Here is a 19881-nt window from a genome sequence, read left to right as displayed (position 1 = left end):
GCTTCAACTCAGGGCCTGTGCACTGTCCATGAGCTTTTTGTGCACAAGACTAGACTAGCACTCAACCATGTGAGCCACAGATTCACTTTTGGTCTTTTTTCTAGTTTAATTGGATACTATTAAGAATCTCCATGGCCTTTCCTGCCCAGGCTTGCTTTAAACTGTGATCTTCATATTTCAGCCTGCAACTCAGGGCCTGTTTCCTGTCCATGAGTTTTTGTGCACAAGACTAGCCTAGCACTCAACCACTTGAGCCACAGATTCACGTTTGGTCTTTTTTTCTAGTTAATTGGATATAAGAATCTCATAGCCTTTCCTGCACAGGCTTGCTTTAAACCGTGATCTTCATAGTTCAGATGCCTGAGTAGCTAGATTTATAGGCATGAGTCACTGATGCCTGGCTCTTCAATTATATTTTATATTCTGTCTTATTCTTTCCATTTCCCTAGTGTATCATGTTTTTCTGTCTTTCTTCTTTGGAATTCTTTGTACATTTTGGCAAAAATACCTTTTTTCTACTCCCTTGTCTACTTAATACATTTCTCTCTTCTCTTAATTCTTAAAGCACTACATATTCCTAGCAGAATTAGAAGTGGTCTTGTCTCTCTTCAGGACATCCTATATATCATTTTATGATCATTTATCACATTGTAATATTTGGTGTGTAATTATATGGATCATTGTGGGTTCTTAACTGATAAAGATTGTCCAGACACTGATGGCTCATGACTATCTTATTAAGTATTCAGAAGACTGAGATCTGATCATTGTAATTTGGAGCCAGAGCAGAGACTGTTATCTCCAAATAAACAGCAAAAAGCTGGAAGTGGGAAGCATGTCTCAAGTGGTACCATGAGTGAAAAATCTGAGACCCTGAAGTCAATCCCCCGTAGTACACATACTTATATATAAACATTTGTACATATTGGAGTATCATGCAGTATTTTAGTGTGTGTATATATTGTATAATATTTAAATGCCCTCTCATTTACTTATGCCTTATTATTTGTCATTAATTTCATGAGAACAGGGATCAAAACTTTATAATGCCTTACATAGTATCTGATATATTAGTAAATGTTGAAAAATACTTAAGTTCTTAACAATAAGGAGGAAAAGGACAAGATTAAATATTGTCTAAATATGAATAACATTGTAGCAAAAACTTGTTTTTTTAAGTTCTCTATAAATATTAGAATGTTTTCTTTTTTCAATTAAAGCAAGAAAGTTTGCAAAAAACAATCTACAAGCTTGAAGAACAGCTACATAATGAAATGCAGTTAAAAGATGAAATGGAACAGAAGTGCAGGTAAAACATAATCATGTTTTTATTATCTAAAATGGTATGTCACACATACTTTAAAGCTATTACTCTACCCACTTGAAACTAGATGGAAGTGAGATGAGTTTCTACTGAAAAACAAATGAAAAGTGTTTATAATATTATTGAAAAGTAGTATTTTAGGGCTGAGGTTGCAGCTTAGAGATAGAGGCCTTGCCTAATGTGCACAAAACCCTGGATTTGATTCCAAGTCCCACAAAAGAAAGGAAGGGAGGGAGGAATATTTATGTTGGCATTAGTTACAGATGTATTTTTCTCAGGCTGGCAGTTCAAAGCTAGGCTTAGCAGACAAATCCAAGAAACTTCTCTCCAGTTAACCAATCAAAAAGCTGGAACAGAGGAGTGGCTCAAGTAGTGAGAAAAAGCCATGCAAAAAAAAGCCAAGCTGTAGTGAGAAGCCCCAACTTTAAGTTCCAGTACCACTGTGCATGTACCAACACATATAGAAACACAAAGAACTCTGGTTAATTTGCAGAACTTGGCATTTATTCAGCTAAATGGGAAAAGGGAGAAAGAAGTAAGGATAGTTCAGTCTTAGGTGATCTCAGTTACTTGGGGACTCAAATTGGTATGAGAAGTAGGAGTATGAAGCAATGGGTTATATTTGAACATGCTAAATAAAGTATTTGATGAGACAGCCATATGAACATGTTGTTTATATAGGTTTGAAGGTCAGAATTATTTGAGCCAAAGAAAACAAATTGTGATATAACTTATGCACTTTCAGCTGATCTCAGAATTTTCTCACATTGCTAAATGATCATGTGCCTTAGTTATTTGTATGTGCCACCTTTCCTTTGTATCGAAAGTTAAATGCCAAATTTTTGTATATTAGAAAACATTGCATGAAGGAATTGGATAATTATTTAGCTGGGGTCCTTAAACTTGGGTCAGAAAAAGTCAAATATTTTTCCTAATGAACTAAAATCCATCATTTACTCAATCCTGATTTCAGTCAACAGTACACAGCAAGTAAGCAAAAAACTGTAAGGATTTTTTTAAGTTACCAATGGAAATCATAGATATTTTCATATAGGTTTTACATTTCTCTGTATACTATTTATGTTCATCATTACTTGGAAATTACTGTCACTAGACCATGTGATTTAACACTAAAGAAGCACACATATTACTGAATTATGCATGTTTTTTTTAAGTTACAATTGTATGTTAGTGTAACTGGTTTCTTTTATTCTTTGTGTATTTTTTATGCCTTTAAAAATATAACTTTAGAATAAAGGCTGTAACCTTACATGGACTAAGTCCATGCCACAAAAAATTACTAAGAAATCTAGTGTATTGAGGGGTATACCTATTTAACCCAGTTTTTCTTTGTATTGCTTTTGTTTTTGCAGAACTTCAAACATAAAACTAGACAAGATAATGAAAGAATTGGATGAAGAGGTACTTCTTTGTTTTATAAGATGAAACTTTCACTCAGATATTTTTTTCCCTTTCAGATTACTTTCTGAGAAAATTTTATTTGGATTCTATTGAAATGTTAGATAGAATCAGAGAGTTAAGATAAAAATTTCACCATTCATATTTCAGGTTCAGATATTATTCTATGACCACAATGAAATTTTAGTATATATAAATTTCACTCCATTGGTTCTTTATAGTTGGAAACTTGGAGAAATTAATCAAATTGTATCTTGCTTGGGTTTGGTAATTCATTACTGTTAAGGTGAGCTATTTAGGAAGCCAAAGAGCGATATAGGGGATTATGGCTCCATGCCAAGCCAGACAAATCAAGGTCTCTTCTGAACTAAATTGGATATGGTGGCGTATGCTTGTCATTCCATCTAAGCAGGAAGCATAAGAAGAATTATAAGAATTATAGTCAGCTGTGCCGGGCGCTGGTGGCTCACGCCTGTAATCCTAGCTACTCAGGAGGCTGAGATCTGAGGATCGCGGTTCAAAGCCAGCCCGGGCAGGAGAGACCGTGAGACTCCTATCTCCAATAAACTACCAGAAAACCGGAAGTGGCGCTGTAGCTCAAGTGGTAGAGCGCTCGCCTTGAGCTGAAGAGCTTAGGGACAACGCCCAGGCCCAGAGTTCAAGCCCCACGACCGACAAAAAAAAAAAAAAAGAATTATAGTCAGCTGGGCGCCGGTGGCTCACGCCTGTAATCCTAGTTACTCAGGGAGGCTGAGATCTGAGGATCGCAGTTCAAAGCCAGCCCGGGCAGGAAAGACCGTGAGACTCCTATCTTCAATAAACCACCAGAAAACCGGAAGTGGCGCTGTAGCTCAAGTGGTAGAGCACTTGCCTTGAGCTGAAGAGCTGAGGGACAGCGCCCAAGCCCAGAGTTCAAGCCCCATGACCGACAAAAAAAAAAAAAAGAATTATAGTCTACTCTGGCCCAGGCAAAAGCTTGAAAGCCTATTTCAAAAATAAAGTCAAAGGGTTGCCAGTATGGCTCAAGTAATTGAGCGCCTGCCTAGCAAACACAAGCCTTAAATTCAAACCCCATTATTGGAAAGAAAAGAATCTGCAACTATGTCAGAGAAAAACATTGGGAAAGGGAGAAATCTAATTTAAAAGGATTAATATTAACATTATCTCATTAGTAATCATGTAATCAAATAGAAATATTTTGATTTTTAAACTATTGATCTTTTTCATGATTGCCTATAACGTTTTGTTAAAGAAATATAAGTATTAGATTAGTTGGACATTGGTATCCTATATCTAATGAATTTCATTCCTCTCAGTCATCTTGTAAATTTCTTTCTGTTGTGTATGTGAAAACTTCCTTGAAAAGTACACTCTATAGTCTCTTATTACTTGTCCTTATCATTATTAGATTTAGTTGCAGATAGTTTTCATGTTGTCTGAAGATTTTCTTGCATCTGTTGGTGCTTTATTTTCTTTCATTTGTAGCTTTGAATATACAAGTAGTCATGTGTAGACTTTGGTAACATTTTTCTAGCTGAGCATTGGTCAGTAGATACTTAGTCTTAGCATGTATTTTATTCTTAAGCCTTTAAGGAATACTTTTTATTATAAAGAACTAAATGAAATAAGGATAAATATACACTTTCCTTTTGATTTTTTTTTTTTTTGAGAGGAGGGGATTGGTTGTGGGGTTTGAACTCTGGGCTTGGGTGCTGTCCCTTAGCTCTTCAGCTCAAGGCTAGCATTCTACCACTTGAGCCACAGCACCATTTCCAGTTTTATGGTGATTTATTGTAGATAAGAGTCTTACAAACTTTCCTGCCGGGGCTGGCTTTAAACTGTGATCCTCAGATCTCAGCCTCCTTAGTAGCTAGAATTACAGGCTTGAGCCACCGGCGCCCAGCCTACTTTTGATTTTTTTTAATATTTGTATATTAGCACATAAAGGCAGAAAGTTTAATGCTGTTTGATACAGTTCTCTATATGTGTAGAGGAAATATTTCAGACACCTGTAAACGGGGATGGGAGGGTGGAGGAGGAGGGTTTTATTGAGATAGAAAAACTGCAGGGCTTAACACAATAATAACCACATTAAATAAAAATACCAGCCAAGTGATAGTAACTCATATCTGTAATCCTAGCTACTCAGGTGGCTGAGACCTGACAGATTGGAATTTGAAGTCAGGCAAAGCAGAAAGTCTGTGATGCTCCATTTCTAATTAACTAGCATAGCAAAAATGCCAGACTAGATGTACCAGCCCTGAGCAAGAGTGCAAGGCCCTAAGTTCCATCCCTGGTACTGGCACAAAAAATTTTAAAAAAATACTGTCAGAAGGAGTTGTAACGGTGCATTAAAAAAAAAAATCCACACTTGTATACTGTCTACAAGAAACTCTTCAAATATGACAAATTGAAAGGATAGAAAAAACATATATAAGCCATGAAAAGAAAGTAGTAGTAGCAATGGCAGTAATCATATCAAATAAATAGAGTGAGGGGCTGGGAAGGTGGCTCAGTGGTAGAGCGCTTGCCTTGCATGCCTGAGGCCCTGGGTTCAATTCCTCAGTACCACATGAGCAAAAAAAAAAAAAAAGCCGGAAGTGGCATTGTGGCTCAAGTGGTAGAGCACTAGCCTTGAGCTGAAGAGCTGAGGGACAGCGCCCAGGCCCAGAGTTCAGGCCCCACGACCGGACCCAAAAAAAAATAAAATAAAAAATAAAAACAAATAAATAGAGTGAAAGAAAATTTCCAGAGGCAGAGGTATGTTTACATAGTGACTACAGGACCAGTTCACCAAAAGACATAGGCAGTCTTGACCAAAAAAAGCTACAAAAGCTGAAAAGAAAGATAAATCTGCAGATTGTTACTGACTGTAACACTTCTCCAAACACATCTGCAAATATATGTGTGAATTCAGCAACACCGTTTACTGACAGGATTTATTCAACATTTAAAAGCTCTCCAACAACAGTAGAATATGCATGTTTTCAATATAGACTATATCCAGAGCTATAAAGCAAACAAATTTAAGACAATTAAAATTTTCTGACCAAAGTGATATTAAACTAACAGGAAAACAGAACACATAGACACCAAAAAACATACTTCTGAATAACCCATAGATCAAAGTAATAGTCTCAAAAGTGAAAAAGTACATTAGAATGTTAACTATATTTTCAAAGCTTTTATGTTCTAAAAATTGCTATATGTTCATTTAAAAAATGCTTTAAAAATACATCAACATTAGAGACACAGATAATATAATGCTAAAAGGAAAACGTGTACAATTAAGTGCTTATATTAGCATGGTGGTTAATGCCTCTAACCCTAGCTCCTGAGAGGCTTAGGAAGAAGAGAGATCAAGAGTTCAAAACCAGTCTGGGCTACATAGAAAGTTCAGTCAGCCTGAGCTATATAAGGAGACCCTATCTCAAAAAAACAAAAGGGGCAGAGATAGCCAATCAAATTTCCTATTGTAATGAACCAGCAAAAGAAGAAATAAACAGAAAACAAATAGAAGGAAGGCAACATAAAGATAACAGCAGAGATTAATGAAATTGAGAATAATGTAAAAAAATCACTGAAATAAAAATCTAGTTTTGGGGAAGATTAATATAACTTAAAATCCTCTAGCAAGACTTACAAAAGGGAAAAAAGAGGAGACACTAAGTTTTTGAACTGAATCTGGACTTGTTATAGATTATAAGAATATCAGAGGACCTAAAGGTAATATTATGAATAATTTTTTTTGGGGGGGGGTCCAGTTGTGGGGCCTGAACTCTGGGCCTGGGCGCTGTCCCTCAGCTCTTCAGCTCCACTTGAGCCACAGTGCCACTTCCGGCTTTTTTCTTTTTGCTTATGTGGTGCTGAGGAGTCAAACCCCAGGGCCTCAGGCATGCAAGGCAAGCGCTCTACCACTGAGCCACCTTCCCAGCCCCATATTATGAATAATTCTAAACACAAATTGTGAAAGAATCAAATGGATTAATTCCTTGAAAGAATATAATGTAAAATAATATCAGTATCCCTACATAGTTATTAAGAAAAGTAAGTCCACTCAGAATTACAAACTGAAAAAAAAAGTTGTACCCTACATTATCAAATAATTTCACTAAAGAATTCTGCTAGGTTTTAAGAAAACATAACATCAGACGTTTTTTTTTTAAAAAAATTTGAAAACAATTCTCATTCATTTTGTAAGGCTAATGGTAGCCTTACACCAGAGTTCCAGATTATACTTATGAATACAAACTACCTTATATACCTATAAACTATATAAACACCAAAATTCTTTTCTTTTTCTTTTTGTTTTGTGCCAGCCCTGGGGCTTGAACTCAGGGCCTGAGCTTTTGAGCTTTTTTGTTTGTTTGTTTTTTTGGTCCGGTCACGGGGCCTGAACTCTGGGCCTGGGCGCTGTCCCTCAGCTCTTCAGCTCAAAGCTAGCACTCTACCACTTGAGCCACAGCACCACTTCTGGCTTTTTTCTGTTTGCTTATGTGGTGTTGAGGAATCGAACCCAGGGCCTCAGGCATGCAAGGCAAGCGCTCTACCACTGAGCCACCTTCCCAGCCCAAGCTTTTGAGCTTTTTGTGTGCTATCCCTATGTTTGTACTCAAGGCTAGTGCTCTGCCACTTGAGCCACAGTTTTTTCCAACTTTTTGGAGATAAGAATCTCACAGACTTTCCTGCTGGTTTAGAACTGGGTTCCTCTTGCTTTTCTGTTCACAGCTGATTTTCTGCCACTTGAGCTATACTTCAGTCCAGCTTTTTTTTCTAGCTACTTAAGAGATAAAATCTTGTGGACTGTTTCTGCCTAGGCTGGCTTCAAACCTCCATTTTGGGTAACTCAGTTTACAGATACAAGCCACCAGCATCCTGCCTAAGTAGTTACTAGGATAGGATGTGCTTTTATTTTATTATTATTATTTTTTAGTATAGAGTCAGTTTTATTGTCAACTTTCATGCTGTTAGTATGGACTCCTCCAGAGATTTAAAAAAAACTAAAAAATGTAATAAAGGACTAGAAGTACAGCTCAGTGGCACAGCACATGATTAGCACAAACAAGGCTCTATTTCTAATCCCCACTAACTGGTTTTAAAACCAAAAAGTTTTCAGTTTCCATTTGCATTTGATTTGGGTTTTTTTGTTTGTTTTTTGGTGCCACTACTGGAGCTTGAAATCAGGACTCTGTGCTACTAGAGCTTATACCTCCAGCCCTCATCTGTATTTGTTTTTCAAAGCAAAGTACTCTCTTTAAATAGATAAGTAGTACAGGGCTGGGAAGGTGGCTCAGTGGTAGAGTGCTTGCCTTGCATGCATGAGGCCCTGGGTTAGATTCTTCAGCACCACATAAGCAGAAAAAGCCAGAAGTGGCTGTGGCTCAAGTGGTAAAGGGCTAACCTTGAGCTGAAGAGCTGAGGGACAGTGCCCAGGCCCAGAGTTCAGGCCCACAACCGACCAAAAAAAAAAAATAGGTAAGTAGTACTAATTGCAATGATAACTTTTGTTATTGCAACTTAAGGGAAATCAGAGAAGAAATTTAGAAACTACAGTGTCTCAAATTGAGAAGGAGAAAATGTTGCTACAACATAAAATTAATGAATACCAAAGAAAAGCTGAACAGGAAAATGAGAAGAGAAGAAATGTAGAAAATGAAGGTAAGTTGTTACTTATTTAGAAAAGTGCTAAAATATATAGGCAAGTGCTTAGGTAATTCTAGCTTTTGGAATTTTTATAAAGCACAATTTTCCAGATATCTGATAGACAGTTGACTGAAATTCAAATTTATGAAGCCATAATCCTAATACACTTGGTGAGCTCCCAAAGCCCAGGTCACTAGTTAAATAAATGGCATTCCAATGTCAGTATTAAGTCATGTTTAGCTACAATTGTGCTGTTAACCATTTTGTGCAGCTGTAGTGACCTGGAGAACTTTAAAGAATATTGATGCCTAATCCCCAGGAATGCTAATTTTATTGGCATAGGCTAGTGTCTTAGGTATCTTTACACTTTGATTTTGCTTATGCTTCATTTTCTATAAATAATAGTGTACATTCAATATGATGAATACATAGGTTATTTATATGCTTAAAATGGTGAAAAGTGTAAAAAATGTAAATGTAATTGATGACATAATACAATTTTGTATATTACATTGTAGAAGACTGCCCTTTATACAAGGAAAAAGCATTTAGGTTTAAAATGAGCATGCATGCATACATGAGTATGCATGTGAAAACATATATTTATAAATTTGATTCTGTATTAGGATATCGATACAAAGTATTGGGAAAGAAATACAAAAACTAGTAATAGTTGTTGGTAAAGGAAAGAGCCTATTAAAAGAATCTATGTGGGAGGAGGAAGTTTTATTCTTTTTTTTTTTTTTTTTTTTGGGTCTGGTCATTGGGCTTGAACTCTGGGCCTGGGCGCTGTCCCTCAGCTCAAGGCTAGCGCTCTACCACTTGAGCCACAGCGCCACTTCCGGCTTTTTTCTTTTTGCTTATGTGGTGCTGAGGAATCGAACCCAGGGCCTCAGGCATGCAAGGCAAGCGCTCTACCACTGAGCCACCTTCTCAGCCCCGGAAGTTTTAGTCTATCTTTAGTATGTTTTAATTTTTTTTACCACTTTTAAAACAATAAACTATTCAAGTAATTGTATTATTTAGAGACAAATAAAAGGAATTAAAAACGTGGCTCCAAGGGTAGAGAGCCAGTCCTGAGTGAAAAAAACAAAACAAAACACAGCAAGAGTGCTAGACCCTGAGAGCAAACCACAGTACTGGCACAGAAATAACAAAGCTACTTCAGAGCTAAGACAGGAGGCTAAGACAAGATTACTGAGACAAGTGTGGCTGAGACAAGAGTTGGTCATCAGTCTGAGCAACATAAAGAGAACTCATCTCAATAAAAGTTAAAAAAGGAAAGAAAACCTTATAATATTATCCCAGTAGATGGGCCTGACTAAGACAATAAAATAATTTGAAATATAACAATGCAAACATTTGTTTTGCACTATAAATTATAAAAATTTGCTGTACTTTTTGGTTAATTTAAAAAGTACTTCTAAGCTGGGTGCTGGTGGTTTATACATGTAATCCTAGCTGTGCAGGAGGCTGAGATGTGAGGATCATGGTTCAGAGTCAGCCTGGTTAGGAAAATCCATGAGATTCTTACCTCCAATTAACCACCTGAAAACTGGAATTGGCACTATGGCTCAAAGTGGTAGAGCACTAGCCTTGAGCAAAAAAAGTTCAGGGACAGTACCAGGCCCTGAGTTCAAGCCCTATGACCAACCAAAAAAGAAAAAAATTTCTAAAGATGGAATTTGGAATTGGTGTAAGTTGAGCTGATTAAAAGTAAGTGCCGTTTTAAAAAAGAGATTTCTAGTTTTCTCATGAAAAATGTTATTGATACTTATTTTTCCATTTTCTAGTTTCTACATTAAAAGATCAGTTGGAAGACTTAAAGAAAGTAAGTCAAAATTCACAGCTTGCTAATGAGAAGCTGACACAGTTGCAAAAACAGGTAAGTTTGTCAAATGAGGTTTCTTTTCAAAAGTAAGAATTGAAATAAGTGTGATTGTATTTGAATCAGAATTTTGTTTTCTTGTTCTTTTTTAATAGCTAGAAGAAGCCAATGACTTACTTAGAACAGAATCAGACACAGCTGTAAGATTAAGGAAGAGTCATACAGAGATGAGCAAATCAATTAGTCAGCTGGAATCCCTGAATAGAGAATTGCAAGAAAGAAATAGAGTTTTAGAGAATTCCAAGTCACAAATAGACAAGGATTACTACCAGCTGCAAGCTGTATTGGAAGCTGAAAGAAGAGACAGAGGTCATGATTCTGAGATGATTGGAGACCTTCAAGGTAATACTTATTTTTATTAGGTAAAATACAGATAACAAGAAATTTCCATTTAAGTACCTTTTATTCCCCTTAGTACAAGGTTTAAACAGAGCTTAGAGCTTGCTTAGTTGGTACTCTACCACTTTTTGTCTCATAGACTTTTCTGCTTTGGCTGCCTTTGAATTGTGTGTGATTCTCCAAATCTCACCTGAACCATTTATAAGTCTACAGTTTAGTTGTATTATTGTTATTCTGCTGTAAGCACTATCCATGTTTAGAATTTTTTGTCATCTCATAGTAAAGCTGTATCAATAAAATAATAGCTTCATTCTTCCCTTCCCTAGCCCTGGGAGTAACCACTATTCTACTTCAAAGCCTATAAATTTGACTATACATTGCTCATGCAAGTGGTAGCATATAAATATTTGTCTTTTATTTTTTATTTTATGCATTTTTTTAGTATTTTGTGCATGTATGCATATGTATGTGTGGTGTTGCAGTAGAATCCAGGGCCTTACATGCAACTCAGATGGCTTATTACTGAGCTACATTCCAGCCATCTTCTTTTGTTTTTTAGTTCTGTTAACAAACATAAAATGTGCCAACTAAACAATGTATAATATGAGGTATCACATTGGTCTCTTAAAGAAAACTACTTTGATAAAACTAGAAATAGTTAATATTCTTTCTCTTTTCAAAATAATTCCTACATACATAAATAACATTGGAATTCCTGCACTCTTTCACAGGTACCCCTATGAGGTAGGTAATGTCAGTATTTTCCAATTTTTATAGCTAAGTTAACCTAATTGAACCTAATTGAAAATGTGCCTAATTTAAAACAGTGTTACTCAAAGTGAGAATAATCCAGGCAAAGAGGATTATCACTTTTAAATCCTGGACATTCCTTGTGCATTCTTGGTAGAAATAGAAACTCAATTGCAGAAATAAGATTAACGATACCAGATCAACAGTCTTTGTGAACCTAAGATACAAAAGATTGAGTATAATTAACAGTGAGTAAAAGAAAAAAGTTATCAATAGAATTGTTTATTCTCAAAAGATGGCTGACTTCACCTATTTTTCTATTTTCTGTTAATATTAGGAACATAGATACATGTGGAAGTTGCCAGACAGACATTTTAGTGAAAAATTGGCAGGGGTGAACAGGGAGTCTGGTATAACTTTAGTTACAGATTGGAACATAGTTTGTGTCTCATGGGGCTTGATGATTAGCCATATTTCTATGAAGAGAGGTCAAGGCTAGATTTTGTAACTATGGAAACAGATATTAGGCTGTCTCATTGGTTCATAGCTAAGGAGTGTTGTATGGTCTTCTTAGGGAACAGACTTAAAATAGATCTAAATAAAAAGAAGGAAGTAACTTTTTTTTAATATATTAGGAAAGCTTTATACTTCCTTAAATCAAAATTTTCTAGGCCTTTTTGCACAGGATAGTAGTCATTTGAAAGTCTCTCTTTTGTATCTATAAACCAAGGAAGTTTAAATTTCAGTCCGGGTTATCTCTAGATACTCAATTCTTAAATTCTTTTTCAAGTTTATTTTCTGTGAACTAGCTTTAGGGAGCTTCATTCAACATAGTGGCCATCATCTGTGCACTAATCAGGAGCAGTTTGTATGCGTGCATGCATGCATGAGTGTGTGCCAGTTCTGGGGCTTATGCTCAGGGCCTGGGCTAGCACTCTACCACTTGAGCCAGAGCTCCACTTCTGGCTTTTTGATATTTTATTGGTTATATCAGAGTGTCACAGACTTTCCTGCCCCGGCCTCAGATCTCAGCCTCCTAAGTAGTTAAGATTATAGGCGTGAGCCTCCAGTGTCCCATGATCTAGTTTCTAACTGAATGTAATTTTTAGATATTGGTGGAAGTTAAGAAAAATTCATAGCATGAGCATATTTCATTGTTTTCATGCCTCTTTTGTTTAGTTTCAAATTTAAATGTACAACTTCTAAATATCAATATATGTGCAACAATGCATTTGTCCTTTTTGGGGGGGGGGGGCCGGTAGTGGGGCCTGAACTCTGGGCCTGGGCACTGTCCCTCAGCTCTTCAGCTCAAGGCTAGCGCTCTACCACTTGAGCCACAGCGCCACTTCCGGCTTTTTTCTTTTTGCTTATGTAGTGCTGAGGAGTCGAACCCAGGGCCTCGAGCATGCAAGGCAAGCGCTCTACCACTGAGCCACCTTCCCAGCCCCTGCATTTATCCTTATAATACTATAAGTTTTACATTAATTTTTTTTTTTTTTTGTCGGTCGCGGGGCTTGAACTCTGGGCCTGGGCACTGTCCTTCAGCTCTTCAGCTCAAGGCGAGTACTCTACCACTTGAGCTACAGCACCACTTACATTAATTTTTTAATGTCCATAGAACTTCCGTGTTCCTTAAGTGTAAATGTCTTCTAGTTTAGAATTATGGGCTTCTGGCCCATTTGATTTAATGTACTCCATATGCATAAGTGGGCAGAAACTTCTTTGTATAAAGGCAAAGTTCCCAAGTATAATTGGATAAGAAATATCCTAGGTGCAGTGGACCATATAAGATCTCTCTTGTGTGTTTCTAACTTTTTATATCTATTCAAAACAAGAAAAAAGAGTAACATTCTTAGCTTCAGGTTATTACAGAAACAAGCTAGGCCGTATATTTGCCAGTATTGGTCTAGTCTTAACAATTGAGTCTGCCATTGCAAAAGTTCAGGCCACAGAAGCTTAATGAAAGAGAGTGGACACAAATCGAAATGTCATAGAAGAATAAAAATTTTAGTAAGTTTATCTATGGATTCATCAGATTAAAATGAAAAATGATAAATTTTTTAAATGTCAAATTTTAAGTTTTATTAAGAAAACCTATAGTATTGTTTGATTATTTTCTCTTCTAACTTTTTGAGAAAATTTCAAATACCACAATGTTCCTTTATGGGCTCATCATTCCACTTCAATCATCATCTAATAGCCAGTCTTGAGTTATTTTATTTCCATCCTTCCCACCCTTAAAATCTTCTGACAGTGAAGTCTTTTGAAGCAAACCTCAGATATCACATTGTTTAATTTGTAATAAATGTATTTCTTAAAAATAGGACTTTTTAGTTTTTTTGTACTAGTGATTCTTGATATTAGGGATTGAGCTGGAGGCCTTGAGCTGGCTGGACACCAGTGGCTCACGCCTGTAATCCTAGCTACTCAGGAAGCTGAGATTTGAGGATAGCGATTCAAAGCCAAAGCAAAGCCAAAGCCAGCCGGGGCAGGAAAGTCTTATCTCCAGTAAACCACCAGAAAACAAAGTGGTGCTGTAGCTCAAGTAGGAGAGTGCTAGCTTTAAGCGCCCAGGCCCCATGAACAACAACAACAAAATCTTTTTCAGAATAGAAATATACCAATTTCCATAGCATCTTCCAAAAAATGACCAGTGAATTTTTAAAATGTATTTATGGGCTCATGAATTTAAATATACGTATGGGAATATCTTCAAGTAGAGTTAATACCCAAAGTAGTCTTGGATAGTATCCTTGCTTTTTTGTCATTTATAGATTTTTTCAGGATTACTTTCTGTCCTAAAGAACCCATTTTCCAAGAGACTGTAGTATACTTAATGGCATATGACTTTCAAGGACTATCACTTAAGATGGTATGTTAGTAATTACTACTGGGTTGGGCAATTTTAATGGACAAAGGTTAGAATTTTTTTTGTAATTTCTAGTTTACTGTACTACAATCAGAGACTCTTGTATAGCGTTTCACCTTTTTTTTGGTCATTTGTGGGGCTTGAACTCTGGGCCTGGGAGCTGTCCCTCAGCTCTTCAGCCCAAGGTACGTGCTCTACCACATGAGCCACAGTGCCACTTTCAGTTTTCTAGTGGTTAGAGATAAAGCTTTCCTGCCCAGCCAGGCGCTGGTGGCTCACGCCTGTAATCCTAGCTACTCAGGAGGCTGAGATCTGAGGATCGCGGTTCAAAGCCAGCCCGGGCAGGAGAGACCGTGAGACTCCTATCTCCAATAAACCACCAGAAAACTGGAAGTGGCGCTGTAGCTCAAGTGGTAGAGCGCTCGCCTTGAGCTGAAGAGCTGAGGGACAGCGCCCAAGCCCAGAGTTCAAGCCCCATGACCGACCAAAAAAAAAAAAAAAACCTTTCCTGCCCAGTCTGGCTTTGAACCATGATCCTCAAATCTCAGCCTGCTTAGTAGGATTATAGGCCTGAGCCACTGGCGCCCAGCTGAGTTTCACTTTTTTTTTTAGGCTTAGTTTATTATGCATTTTTACTTTGTTTTGAATATTTTTTGGGTATTTCACAATATTGTAGGCTTTTAATTTAATCTTTCTCTCTTTTTTTTGTTTTTGTTTTCTGGCTTTGAATCATAGTCCTTAGATCTCAGCCTCCTGAGTAGCTAGTATTTTAGGTAGGAGCTACTACTACTGATAATTTTATCATTTAATATTATGTTTACTCTCTATACTACTAGGAAAACTCTTTAAGAAACTATTTCATCAAGAAAATTAATATTTTTAATCTTCAAAATTCTGAACAGAAAGAACTCTTTTTTAGTGGCTTAGATGGATGGTAGAGCTCTTGCCTTGAGCTGAAGAGCTCAGGGACAGCACCCAGACCCACGACCAACACCACCAAAAAAAATTCTCTGTTAGTGGTAATTGGTTTAATTTTTCTCACTTGCTAGCTCGAATTACATCTTTACAAGAGGAGGTGAAGCATCTCAAACACAATCTTGAAAGAGTGGAAGAAGAAAGAAAAGAGGCTCAAGATATGCTTAATTACTCAGAAAAGGTACTTGACTTCACTTGCCATTTGGGATGATACTTAGAGGTTATTAAAGACTACAAGGTGGTTTTGTACAGTGACATTCATTCTTTGTCATATAATTACATTTCTAAAAGTTCTTATGTTTGGTTGAGGACGTCTTATTTTAAAACCCTCTTTGTGTATTTTTGTTAGTACTCAAAAGCATTGGATATGTAATGTTTACAAATCATCACAAATTACTGTGGTTGTAAAGAAATTTTCATAAAGTTTCTTTCTACTTCCTTTGTATATGGATAAGATTATTTAGCAAAATAGAAAGGACAAGTGATTGCTCTTTGTATTTAGATTTTTCTTTTTTTTTTTCTTTTTTTATTTTTAAAGTTTCTTTTTTTTTTTTCTGGTCGTGGGGCCTGAACTCAGGGCCTGGGCGCTGTCCCTCAGCTCTTCAACTCAAGGCTAGCGCTCTACCGCTTGAGTTACAGCACCACTTCCGGATTTTTTCTTTTTTGCTTATGTGGTGCTGAGGAATCGAACCCAGGGCCTCAAGCATGCAAGGCAAACGCCTGAGCCACTTTCCCAGCCCCTGTATTTAGATTTTTCTTTTTTTTTTTTTTTTTTTTTTTTTTTGCTTATGTGGTGCTGAGGAATTGAACCCAGGGCCTCAGGTATGCAAGGCAAACGCTCTACCACTGAGCCACCTTCCCAGCCCCTAGATTTTTCTTAATCAAAATTCCATTGGGAATACTTTATTATATACTTTGTTAAGGAAAGGATTTGGTACATACTTTGCAGATCTCATATATATATATATATATGTATATATATACACACACACACATATATATATATATATTAGGTTTAGATCCCTCATATGGAAAAGAACTACATGATCTTTGTCCTTCTGAACCTCTCTTACTGTGCTTAACATGATGATCTCCAATTCTATCCATTTACCTACAATTGCCATAATTTCATTCTTCGTGGTTGAATAATACTGCACTGTTTATATATACCACATTTTCTTTCAGCATTTATTAGAGTGCATAAAGAAATCTAGAATCTATGCATAGATTCTTATAGCATCTGATCTGATTCTATAGCTTGGCTGTTATTAATAGTGTTATAGTAAGCATAAGTGTGCAAATGTCTGTTATACTATTGTATATTACTTCTAATATGCCCTGATTATTTTTGGAGACAAGTCTCACAGACTTGCTTGGGCTGTCCTCTAAATGAAACACTCTATCCCCTGAATAGCTAGAATTGCAAGTGTGAGCACACTCAAGTGTGCCCAGTTCTATTTTTAGTTTTTTTTGTTTTTTGTTTTGGGTCCGGTAGTGGGGCCTGAATTCTGGGCCTGGGCACTATCCCTCAGCTCTTCAGCTTAAGGCTAGCGCTCTACCACTTGAGCCACAGCGCCACTTCCGGTTTTTTTCTTTTTGCTTACGTGGTGCTGAGGAATCGAACCCAAGGCCTCATGCATGCAAGACAAGCACTCTACCACTGAGCCACCTTCCCAGCCCTATTTTTAGTTTTTTTTTAAGGAATCTCCAATTAACTTTCCATAGCTGCTACACTAATTAACATTTCCACTGTAGTGTATAAGTACTCCTTTTTCCTCACATAAAAATAAATGTGTAAAATGAAAAAATGTGACTATAAACACAAATAAGATAAAATTTAATATTTTTTTTAAAAATAGTAGCAAAAGTTAAAAAGTAAACTGTGGGGGCTAGGAAGGTGGCTCAGTGGTAGAGCGCTTGCCTTGCATGCCTGAAGCCCTGGGTTCGATTCCTCAGCACCACATAAGCAAAAAGAAAAAAACCAGAAGTGGTGCTGTGGCTCAAGTGGTAGAGCGCTAGCCTTGAGCTGAAGAGCTGAGGGACAGCGCCCAGGCCCAGAGTTCAGACCCCACGACTGGACCCAAAAAAAAAAAAGTAAACTGTGATGGTCCAGAAAATAATCACAATGCAATGTGCTCTATGCCTGTCATAGTTAATTGTTCAGATGGTGGGGGGAGGGGCATAAAGAAAAAGTATATTTTGCTTTTGGATATGTGTTTATCATTATAAAAATAACTATCTTGTGAGATATTAAAAGTGTGAGATTTAATCATGTGCTTATAACAGTTTATTACATGACTGTCATTTCAATTTTATAGGAAAAGAATAATTTAGAGATAGAGTTAAATTATAAGCTTAAATCATTACAACAACGGTTAGAACAAGAAGTAAATGAACACAAGGTTACCAAAGCTCGTTTAACTGACAAACATCAGTCTATTGAAGAAGCAAAATCTGTTGCCATGTGTGGTAAGTGTCACTTTCTACAATATCAATTTTAAATAATGGCTACATTTGGTTATGACTCGAACTTAATTTTATAATAGAAAATATAAATTATGTTAGGAAAATATGCCCTTTTTTAGGGGCTATGCTTCCATTCTTCTTTAAATCACAGAGTTTCCTTCTAATTCCCTTATTCCACTAACCTATTTTATAACAGTTGAATCTTTTTTTTTTTTTTTTTTTGGGTCCGGTCGTGGGGCCTGAACTCTGGGCTTGGGCACTGTCCCTCAGCTCTTCAGCTCAAGGCTAGCGCTCTACCACTTGAGCCACAGCACCACTTCTGGCTTTTTTCTTTTTGCTTATGTGATGCTGAGGAATCGAACTCAGGGCCTCAGGCATGCAAGGCAAGCGCTCTACCACTGAGCCACCTTCCCAGCCCCAACAGTTGAATCTTGTTGGAATGTTAGGAAGATAGTTAACGGCCATCTTGGGGGGACCCTGTCTCCATAAAAGATAGTGGAATTCCTCTTTTCTCCCAGGTTTTCAGTCCTTTCTTTGATTTTCTTCCTGATCCAGTCTGGGCCTTGTTACTAATTTATTTGCTTTTTTGCTTTGTAGTTGCAGTTTTTCTATTCCCCTGTATTCACTGTATTACGCTTCAAGCACAGTGGTAGCTCAGTTCAAAAAGTTCCCAACCTACCTTTTTTTTTTTCTTCTTTCATTTTTCAAGTAGTACTTTGGTGGGTGTAATTAATGGTTTTAAAAGATTACTCTTTTTTCAACATAACGTCTTGTACATCTCATTGTTGCGATAGGTCCACCTGTATCCCTATTTAAACAACAACTTTGGCGCAGGGCCGGAGGTGGGGTGGGAGAGATGAGAAGGTATGGTAAGAGGAAACAAAGGAAGAGGCAACAATGCTTGATAAGAAATGTACTCATTACCTTGCTCATGTAATTGTAACCCCTCTGTACAGTATTTTCACAATAAAAAAAATAAAAAAGAAAAAAAAATTACTCTTGGCCAGGCACTAGTGGCTCACACCTGTAATCCTAACTGTTCAGGAGTCTGAGATCTGAGGATTGTGGTTCAAAGCCAGCCTGGGCAGAAAAGTCCCCATGAGACTTTTATCTCCAATAAACTCCAAAAAAGCTGGTAGTGGTACTGTGGCTCAAAGCTGGTAGTGGTACTGTGGCTCAAGTGGTAGAGCACTACCCTTGACCATGAAGAAGCTCAGGGACAGCACCCAGGTCCTGAGTTCAAGTCCCAGGACAGGCAGAAAAAAAAAAAAGATTACATCTGGAGAATCCTTTTAAAAGTGGTAATAGGGGTAAAAGAGAATTATAGCACTATAGACTGTATACTGTTTGTAGTATCAATGGAAATAAGTAGAGATAACTAAGGACAAGAGTTGTGATAAATTAGCCTGACACTGGTGGCTTGTGCCTGTAATCTTAACTACTCAGGATATTGCAATTTTAGGATCATGGTTTGAAGCCATCTCAGGCAGGACAGTCCAAGAGACTCTTACCATGTGGTAGAGCACTAGTCTTAAGAGAAAAAGCTCAGGAACAGTGCCCAGGCCCTAAGTTCAAATCCCAGGACTGCCATACACAAACATACACATACATACATATGTACATAAATACACCCTCACACACAAACACAAAATAGGCACTTCAGTATAAACTATCTTCTGTTAATAATTAAAACAGGTGCTACAATACTGTGGAGTTCATCTGAGTTACATATATTAGGTTCTTTCCTAACTGTAAGCCTCTGGAAACTTACAGGATGATGTAAGGTATAGATTTATAAGCCCATGTATCCTTTTCTACTTTAACCTGATATACCTCCAATTTTATTCTTGTTACTCTACTGTCTTTTTCATGATATGCCTTTCATTTTCTGGGCTGGAAAAGTTACTGAATAACTGGGTATTAGATAATGTAGATAATGTATATATATATGTATTATACATTATATATAAGATATATTAGATGAGGTATTATTTCTATATTACATTTTATAACTTTTAGAGATTCTTTCTCTTTTTTGGGGGGGTCCGGTTATGGGGCCTGCACTCTGGGCCTGGGCGCTGTCCCTCAGCTCTTCAGCTCAAGGCTAGCGCTCTACCGCTTGAGCCACAGCACCACTTCCTGCTTTTTTCTTTTTGCTTATGTGGTACTGAGGAATCGAACCCAGGGCCTCAGGCATGCAAGGCAAGC

The 19881-nt window shown here is 37.1% G+C and overlaps 1 protein-coding gene across 1 annotated transcript in view; it reads left to right on the top strand.

The window, feature by feature from the left end:
* The window catches only part of Rock1 (Rho associated coiled-coil containing protein kinase 1), a 119743-nt gene that overhangs the window by 64700 nt on the left and 35162 nt on the right, over window positions 1-19881 (top strand). The window contains exons 12-18 of the mRNA XM_042674974.1: window positions 1221-1309; window positions 2698-2746; window positions 8266-8401; window positions 10180-10271; window positions 10370-10616; window positions 15282-15388; window positions 17526-17676. Coding sequence (XP_042530908.1) covers window positions 1221-1309; window positions 2698-2746; window positions 8266-8401; window positions 10180-10271; window positions 10370-10616; window positions 15282-15388; window positions 17526-17676 — 871 coding nt within the window. The remainder of the gene's footprint in view (window positions 1-1220; window positions 1310-2697; window positions 2747-8265; window positions 8402-10179; window positions 10272-10369; window positions 10617-15281; window positions 15389-17525; window positions 17677-19881) is intronic.

The sequence above is a fragment of the Dipodomys spectabilis genome, unplaced genomic scaffold (assembly GCF_019054845.1).
Source record: "Dipodomys spectabilis isolate Male_0828 unplaced genomic scaffold, ASM1905484v1 ptg000024l, whole genome shotgun sequence".
Taxonomy (NCBI): domain Eukaryota; kingdom Metazoa; phylum Chordata; class Mammalia; order Rodentia; family Heteromyidae; genus Dipodomys; species Dipodomys spectabilis.
The sequence above is the reverse complement of the archived record's forward strand: the minus strand, read 5'-3'. Positions and strand labels throughout refer to the sequence as shown.